At 37.9% G+C, this 9,869-nt stretch overlaps 1 protein-coding gene across 1 annotated transcript in view; it reads left to right on the forward strand.

Annotated features, from left to right (window-relative positions):
• Positions 1 to 2,118, forward strand: part of LOC107146540 (phospholipid-transporting ATPase ABCA3-like) — a 104,062-nt gene extending 101,944 nt beyond the window's left edge. The window contains 2 exon segments of the mRNA XM_015490638.1: positions 1,517 to 1,590; positions 1,972 to 2,118. Coding sequence (XP_015346124.1) covers positions 1,517 to 1,590; positions 1,972 to 2,118 — 221 coding nt within the window.
• Positions 2,119 to 9,869: the final 7,751 nt, after the last annotated feature.

The raw sequence follows: 9,869 nt of genomic DNA on the forward strand, positions 1-9,869 counted from the left end.
GAACGTAACAGGCCATCTAGGGCCAGAAGAAGCGGACTGGAAGGTGTGGCACCCATGACACAACAACAAAGAAGCACAAAAAACAAAGCAAAATGACACAACAAGAGAAACACAGAAAACAAAAGCGAAAGTAAAAACGAAGTACACAATGCAGCTGCTGCCCCGCTTTGGTCGCGGATCCCACTTACTTGGGACTATTTCCCGCTTTGATCGCGGATCCCACTTACCTGGGACTACGGTGCACCCCCCTGACTGCTGAAAGTTCTGGTTCCCGGGTTTCGGCACCACTTGTCGTGACTTCTTGCCCGCAAGGAAGACGCAACACTCAGGAATCTTCTTTCAGTAGTTTATTTCAGGCCCTTGATAGTTCTTCTTCTCTTTCTCGGATGCCCCTCCCAGCCTTAATATAGCATCTCAAGCCCCAATGCAAAGCAGCCACGTGGAGCTTTCTCATAGGGTGATGAAAAGTCATGCGCCAACTCTCCCAAATAAGGAGTTGTTTGTCACAGACCACAGCGGAGCCAGCGCCATCTTGTAATGGCGACCATAATTTGCATAAACGGCAGAAGCGGCTCACCACACATACTGACATCCCAGACCTAAGCTCTTAAATACCTCTGTATACCCAGGTCCCAGGTTATATCCCAAGGTGAGATCCCAAGGTCCTAGGAGCTAGGCTATTCCTTCTATACTAACCTCTAGGTCTGCATATGCACACCCAGCCTTTAAGCCAGCCCCAGCTTCAGGCACTAGGCCAGCACCTATAATTCTAGAGTTCAGGTCACCTTGCAGGAATCCAGGCTCTGCCAGCACCAGGATCCTGATCAGTCCCTGTGACCCCCCCCCAGGATCAAAAGGATCCAGGGATCAAGACTACTTCAGTAGACCCAGGTTTTAAACGTATCACAGTAGAATCCAGTGCCAGGCTGGATCCCCATAATTGGTGTCTCCAAGACCACCACTGTACCCTGAGCCTACAAGCCAGCCACTATAGAGGTAGAAAAATTGTTGGAAAATTTCAAAGCAATTTTATTATTTTAAACATCTCAAAGAAAATATCTCAGTAATTTAGATATAAAAGGAACTTTCCTCAACATATAAAATGCCATCTATGATAAGACCACAGCTAACATCATACTCTACAGTGAAAAATTGCAAGCTTTTCCCCTTTTAGGAATTAAAGACAAAACAAGGATGCCCAATCTTGCCATTTCTATTCAACATAATACTGAAAATGGGTCATATCCCATTTATATAAATCCCATCTCTTTACTTGTCCACTTTTTATAATTAAATATATGTGGAAATATTCTAGAATTTTTAAACAAAATCTGTGAGATCGGGGACTGGGGCTGTCTCAGAGGTACAGCGCTTGCCTACCATGCGTGGGGCACTGGGTTCAATCCTCAGCACCACATAAATATAAAATAAAGATATTGTGTCCACTTATAACTAAAACATAAATATTTTTAAAAATTCTGTGAGATCATTTACCTGTACTATTTTCCTTTCTTAGATAGTATCTTGAAGGAGGAGAATCAAAGGATCCTTAACTACCACCTTCCGAAAAAAGACAATAGCTGGGGAAAGGTGATGATAGAAACCATGCCCTCCTAACACTACATGTTAAGAGAGCATTAATAATTAAAAGTATTTGGATTCAGTCATGTGGAATGGGACATTGGAGCCTTTAGGCTATTTTTCAAACATTCCTATAGTTTAGTTGCTTTAATTTGTTGTGCCTGAATCCTATTAGTAGTTCATGTTCATCCAAAGAATGGGAACAGATAACTTCTTCCTCTCAGTTCCTCAATTATTTATTTCTTCTACTTACCCCTCTCCCCTTTCCATGGCTTTGGCCTTAACATAAATTTGACAAGAGCTGGGGAAGAGATGGGGAGGCTCCTTTGGGTTGGGGGCTGGAGGGGAGATTGTAATGGTAACTACACATTTTTATTGTTGTCATTGAAGGTATTTGGTGTTTTGGAGAAAGCTAAAGAGCGATTCAATTTAGAGGACTATTCCATCAGTCAGATAACCCTGGAACAAGTCTTCCTGGCCTTTGCTAACCCCGTTAGTGGATTAACAGCAGATGATGATGAACAACAGGTTCCATGAGACTCAGTTGCAACCAATGACTTGCATGTCTTTCTTCGACTACACCTGTATACATAGAGGGACATTCTTGTGTGTGTGTATATATATATATATTGACACAAATATATTTATATAATAAAGATTTCCCTAAGGGAGAAAATGTGTCCCCTTATTTGCAGATTTAGATTAGAGGCCTATATGTATAACATGTGCAAATCTAAAGTCATTTGGTGAAATTCCTCTTTTATTTCCTAGGAATAGCCAAGAGTAATATTTATCAAGGTAAGTATAAGGACCTATTCCTGAATATTCTGAATGTTTCAATGAAACATGAAAAGTATCATATGTTCAGCAGCTGATTATGGATAAGAAAAGCATAAGTCATGGAGCAAATCAACATTGTCACAAACAGAAGGGAGGTGTACATATACAGATAAATATATGCACACAAATTTTATTCCTTAATATATCAAATTTAAATCAACATCAGTGTTTGAGGGATGAGTTGTGTTACTATTTCCACAACCCAACATAAAGTCCTTATGCTCCAATTATAAAAAGAATAATTTCACCAAGAACATTTGGAGTAATGGAACAGAAAGAAAAATATCCTTTAAAAAGTGTGTATTTCTCCCTACACTTTCCTCAGCTCTAAGAAAGAATAAGGAGAAAAGAAGTAGAGAGAGAGACAGAGACATTTTTCTAGGCATATGAAATAAGCAATATAAGAAATATTATCATCTGTCTGGGATTTATGGGCAGATGAGCAATTAAGATGCTTCTTGTAGAATTGAAAGTGTCCATGAAGCTGCAATATTTTTGAGTGGCTTGTTCAAAGTTTCCAAACTCTTCATTGGATAAGATCAATTATAGAGTGATATCCAGAAGATTACTCATTATTTTGTTCTTTTTAGATAAGGAAGAATTAGAGTGTTTTGTTTTTGTGAAGTATCTGGGAAAATGAACAGTCTCAAATGTGTAGTTTTCTCTTTGTCTACTTAAGCTATATCCACCTGAAATGCAAATCAACAGAAAAGTTTGACTAATTTCTAAAGCAACACTCATCACAGTCTCCTGTTTGTGGTATCAAAAAGCCATATGACACAGAAAACAATAACAAAATAAATAAGTCTTCTTTATTGTTATTACTTTTAATATATGTGTATCAAACTTTTCAATCATACAGAGACGGCAGAATTGATTTAAAAAGTATGATGTAAGAATATACTGCCTAGAAGAGATATATTAGATCAAAAGATGCAAAAAGTCGAAAGTTCGAGGATTCCACACAAACAATAACCACATAGAGATGGATGGATAACTAATACCAGCAAAATACAATTTAAAAAGTGTTTCAAGAGACTAAAAGGATATTGTACATTAATAGAAGGGTTAATGCATAGAAGGGTTAATGCAACAATAAATAATTGTTGTTATAAATATGTAGATAGCAAGAGTCAGAGTCACAAAATAAATGAAGCAACATTTTTTAAAAATTGAAGAAATAAAAAAACATAGTAATACTAGGAGACTTCAATGTACCATTTTCAATAATGGATTGAACAGCCAGACAAAATATGGAAATATGAATAGCACAACAAATTCATTGGACATCATAACATATAAAGAACACTCCAATAAAAAGCATCAGAATATACATCCTTATCAAGTGCACATGGAACATTCTCTAGTATATACCAAATCGTAGGCTATAAAGCAAGCCTGAGTAAATTAAAAAATACTGAAATCCTGGAGTGCCTTATGGACCCAAAATATAATAAAACTAGAAATCAAAAAAAAAAGGAAAACTGAAAAAGTCACAAATATGTGGGAATTTAACACTCATTTTAAAAAAATTTATTAGTGCATTATAGTTACACATAGTGGGGTTCATTTTGACATAATCATACAACCATGGAATATAATTTGTTCCATTTCAATCCACAGTACTTCCACTTTTCCTCCCCTCTACCCTCGCTCTGCGCCACTCCCTCTGCTGGTCTTCCTTCTGTTTATTTTTTTTCTTAATTGGTGCTTTATAAATATACATAAAGGTAAAATTCACTGTGGTATATTCATTTATGTACATAGCATAATTTGGTCAATTTCATTTCACCGTTTCTCTCTTTTCCCATCCATCTTCCTTCCCATTCTATCTCCTTTCTCTACTCCCCCCCCCTTTTTTTTTGTCCTACCACTTTGCTGAATTTGCTTATCAGCTCTAAAAGTCTTTTACTCAAGTTTTTGGTTCTTATAGATATAGGATCATGTCATCAGCAAACAGATAATTTGACTTCTTTCCTGATTTGCATCCTTTTAATTTCCTCTTGCCTGATTGCTCTACTAGAGTTTTAATTATTTTGAATATGAGTAGTGAGAGTGGACATCCTTGTGTGTTGAACCAACTTTGCTTCCTTGGTATGAAATCCATTTGATCATAGTGTTCAGTCTTCTTAATGTGTTTCTGAATGCTATTTGCTAATATTTTATTAATGAATTTTGTGTCTGCATTCATCAGGATATTGATATAATTTTTTAGATAACCAAAATTAAATAAACAAATGCCTAGAAAGACAAAATATACCAAAACTGAAACATTAAGAAATGGAAGAAGGAAAGAAAAAAATTAAAGCTGGAAAAAAAGAAGTAAAATTGTCTCCGCAGATAAGCTGATATTATGTATAGAAAATCCTAAAGTGCCAGGTGCTGTGGTGCATGCCTGTAATCCCAGAGGCTCAGGAGCGAGCCTGAGGCAGGAGGATCACAAGTTCAAAGCCAGCCTCAGGGACTTAGCAAGGCTCTAAGCAACTCAGTGAGATCCTGTCTTTAAATAAAATTTCAAAAAGGTGTGGGGTTGTGGCTCAGTGGTTAAGTGCCCCTGGGTTTAATCTCTGGTTTAAAAAAAAAAAACGAAACCAGTGAGTGAAAATCCTAAAGATTCTACAAAAATCCTGCTGCTACAAGTAACAAGTTCTTGTAATAATTTCCTGTGTTTCACATTGTCTTTTTTAGGTCTTTGTTTACTTAAGAAAATAATCTTCTCTCTATCTTGATAGAGTTAATTTTTGCTTGGGGACATGGATTCATTCAAAGGGAAAAGGCATATTTGAGTAGCTCTTCAGGACTCATGCCCAGATGAGTTCAGCAGAGAACTTCCACATGTAATTTTAATAAAGTCTGCTTAAGCTTTTTATATCTTGAATTGGAAAGTGTTAGGTATGAAATATCCAAGTAACTAATCACTAGCCTTCTTGGTTTTAGCCTAAGTGTAATTTCCTGGGGATTAATTAGTACAACCTGCCCTGAATCTCTTGACTAGTGATTTCAATACATGGACAACTTTCTCCCACATTACCAATTTAAAAAGGCAGAGTAAGAGTTTATTAAGCTATTATTTACATATAGTCTCTTGTCCTAAGATAATTATATGAAGTTCCTGTTTCCTGGGGAAGTGTTCCTCAGCCCTCTTTGGAATATATGCATTTTAAAAGCTTCCCATTTAAATGATCACTTTATAATTCCTGTATAATATCAATCTCTATCTTTTCTCTTGACAACTTCCCATCCATACTTACTCCACAGATAAGTAAAATAGTGTTTAAAATGCTATACTTTAAAAGTACTGTCAAAATAATGCTTCTTACTTGCACGTAATCTTTAAATAAAGCTCTTTAAGAGCTTGATAGACAATTCTTATATTAACTATTATAACAAAACAGTTACTGTTAGTAATGTATCAAGATTAATAAGGACATAAACCAATAATGACTAATATTGAGCAAGTAGTAATGTCATTGCCCTTCAGGCAAAATTCACTATTAATAGAGTTGTAGTCAGAGTTGTCTCTGCAACAAGGAGATACTAGAACTACAGGCTTGTTAGTAATTGTTAGGAAGAAATGAGAAAATATGGATTTAAGATGAATTTGGAGCAGGGGTTTTGCTCTGAATTGAATGCTGTCAGAAAACATGATTCCATGATTATCTTAATTTTATCTCAGAGATAGAAGAAAACAAGGCCAGAGTTGTAATTGGTAAAGGGGTGGCATATTTAGCCAAAAAAAGGGAGATGTTTGGGGGACTATTTTGGTTTTTGTCATCCTCAGACATAATCAAGGAGGTTGTTTTCTGGTTTTGTTTTGTTTTTGTCCTGATTAAAATGTTATTGGTGTTCTGCTAAATCATATTCAACAAGAAACCACAAAGGAGTAGCTTCAGTTCAGGCCAATTCCTAGTAACACTATGACCAAGAACACAATGTCACGCCAGCTCCTGGCTTTCAAGGCCTGCCCTTGTCTTTTTCAATAACAACAGGAATATATTTGTAACCAGGCATAAGTGGCCTGATTCCTTTCCGTACTTGGCCAGTGGGCTTATATTGGCACTCCTTCTTCACAGAAAATCTTAATTAAGAAACCAAGAAACCCTCACCATAACTGTTCTTAGATTTATCAGCAAGAATTTCTGCAACATGAAAAAATGTGTTTTATATGTGTAATAAGAATTGTAATGCATTCCGCTGTCATATATAAATTAAAAAACGAAGAATTTCTGCAACTGTTTTCAGGCAGGAGACGTGTTGCAGAAGCAGGATTTGGTAAGAAAGACTAACACAAAGCCTCCACATAGGCATTTGGATTTCAACAGACAATAGTCAGGTCCTGCATAGCTAACTGGCAGAGGGAAGGGGAGGAGAACTCTCCCTGTCCTGGGTGCTGATTCTTGCAGAGTGTCCTAGATTTGGGTTCCAATGTTCTGGAAAATGCTACTTTTGTGTGGACTTCTGCAGATTGTGACCTCTGAGCCCTTCCCCTACACACTGGATAAATGTTCTGTAACTTTCTAAACTCTGGGTCCAGAAGTACTGATAGACAGTGGCAAAAGCTCCCCTTCTGAACCTGGCTGCAACCAATAAACCTGCTTCCTGCTTCCTGCTTATCCTCGCTGTGTGTCCCATAACAGGCTTATTTACTACTTGGAACTCCCAGTAGGCTCTCATTCTAGACCAAGCGTGTGCAGGCCACTATGCATGTGGTTCTTGAAGTTCAGACCTAGGTTCTGAGTCGGTTACTCAAACCGTTTTGTCTCCAGTGGTCTACCTGCTGAGGGGAACCCTGGAGAGATGGTGAATTGTAGGGGCCTCCTGCAGGTTGGAGAGGTAAAGAGTCTGGAGAGCACAGAAAAAAGGTGCCTAGGTAGGTTCTTTCAGTGGGTGAAGGCTGCGGGGTACATGAATGAAATATGTGGGACTCGAAGGCTGGTGAAGGACAGTAGGGATGATCAGTGCTAGGATGATGAGAAGCAAGGGGGGCACCCTGGGGCTGCGAAGAAGAGGGTGGAACAGGCAGAGGAGTAGGCTCTTGGGTGCCCTGCAGCTCCGCCCCCAGACGTATCTCCGCCCGCGTCCGCGCCTTTGATTGGTGCGCGAGGCCGAGGCCACGCCTCTGCCCGCGGGCGGCTGCGCGTCGGAGGGCGGTTGGGGAGGGCGTTGGAAGAGACGCTGGGCCCCTCAGCGTTGGAGGTGGAGGCGGTGGCGAGGCCTGAATGGTGAGTGTGCGGGTCCTTCCTGGTCCTGCCATGAGTCGCTCTGCCCTGCCGCTGCTCTGGGATGCCCACTCTGCGGGAGCGGGAAGGCGTCCTGCGTGCAGAGAGACGCATGGCACAGGGCACCCGAGGCGTCGGGCCCTCTGCCCTCCTCTCGGGAGAGCCACCTGAGAGAGGGCGCGCGTTCCAGATTCAGTTGTGGCGTTGGGTTAGCGAAAGCCAAGGTTTGGGAGCGCGGTGGACGTTGGCTTGCGCTGGGAGACGCGGGACTGGGCAGAGCCCAGAGGCTCTCAACTCTGTTTTAGGTGTTTATCATATAAATTGCATACAGTTGGCTTCTATGGTTTGTAGGTATTAATGCTGTCTGGCAATTAGCATTTTCACGTTAGAGCATTTAGACCATTTTTAGTCTGTCTAGTTGATGTCATGCAGTATTTGAATTGAAATTCACCATCACATGATGTGATTGCAGTTTGTCCAACCTGTTCTACATTACTTTTTCTTTCCTGTCTGTCCTCTGTTGTGACTATCTTGATTTTACGTTGATAATTTCCTTTTTGCCTTAATTGTTAATTTAGTATTTCCCAACTTTTTGCTGTTACTTTAAGGATTCCTCAGAAAATTATAATGTGTATTTTGTCAACGTTTAGTATTTATTGGAACTTTTCCAGTGCTAACACAATGGAAAGATCTTAGAACCTGGGTTCCATTTGTCTGTATTCTGAGCTATTTGCTAATGTTGTCATGTATTATAATTCCACATATATTAATTAATTCGTTAGCCATTAATATTGCTTTATTAGTAATTAGTAATTTGTTTTACTTTTGCCTTTATTTCACTTTGAATATATCATAACAATCTCTGCTGATTGCCATTTTTGCAAGATCAGTCTAATAATTATTTTAATGAAAGTCATCTTCTGTTTGATTTAAAAGTTTTTCCTTCTTTTTGTTTGTTGGGAGGCTATTTTTAGCAATATTACTATCATATACTTAAGTGTAGATTTTTTTCATTTATCTTCCTTGGTGGTTATAGGACTTCTTGAGATTGTGATTTTATTTTTTCATTAGTGTTAGAAATTTTCAAACTATTTCTGCTTCCTATGTTACTTCTCACTTATTCTTTTCGTACCCCAGTTACATATTTGTTAAATTTTATACTTTTTAAAAACATTTCTCTGCTTCCTTTTGAGTATTTTCTTCTGATAAAATTTCTAGACCATTACTTTTCTCTTAAGTTGATTTAAATCTGCAATTATATCATCCATTGAGGTTAAATGCATTCAGTTATGGTATTTTTCCATTTTAGAATTTCTGTTTTGACTCTTTTTTACATTTGCCTTGCCATGTCAGTAGTTTCCAGTTCTCTTAAATTATCAATTCTATTCTCTCTTTTTTCCCTCTCTCTTATTGAACATAGCTCTTAAAATTCCTTGAAAGTCTCTTGGGTGATAATTTTAATGCATAGAATATTTTAAGTAGTTCTATTTTTTGTTATTTCTTCAGTTTCTCGCCCATGTGGTTTCATTTTCTTTGTTATTTAATTAATTTGTGTTATGTGCTATATGCATTTGAAAAGTTATTTTTAGGAATAATTTTATCTAATTTTTAATTCCTCCCAGAGAGGTTGTTGGTTGGTTGGTTTGCTTGCTTAATTGCTGTACCTGGCACTTCAGTTCAACTTCAGTGATTGAGATGATTTGAAGCTGTGTTGCATTCTCTGAAATAGGTGGTCTGTTCTAGCTTATTTTAACTCCCATTAAGAGAATTTTACTTTCCCATCTTCAACCCGGGTCTATGGATTTTAACTTTGGTCACTCTTATAGCCTCCTGTAGTAACATGATGCTATTGAAAGGGCTACTTGGTCAGGTCTCTCAGCTCCCTCTTCACGAAATTGACAGTGGTTAAAGGAAGAAAGCTCTCCAAATGAATCTTCAAATTTCAATCATATAGGTATACTCAGCAGAATGTTAATTTGAAAAACATTTTCTTTTCCTCCAGATGGATGTGTTTTATTATATTTTTCTATCAGCAGATCTCTTATTGTTTTTTTTAACTCCTTAAACTGAATTGAAAGTTCATTTATTTAAACCTCTTTTGTTTTTTCATGTAAATACTAAAAGATATACATTCTCATCTAACATTAGCTGTATCCCACAATTTTTTTCAGACATTGGGATTGAACCCATGTTAGTTATGTGCTATACTGCTGAGCTAGACTCCCATCT

Source organism: Marmota marmota, unplaced genomic scaffold (assembly GCF_001458135.2).
Source record: "Marmota marmota marmota unplaced genomic scaffold, marMar, whole genome shotgun sequence".
NCBI classification, from domain to species: Eukaryota; Metazoa; Chordata; class Mammalia; order Rodentia; family Sciuridae; genus Marmota; species Marmota marmota.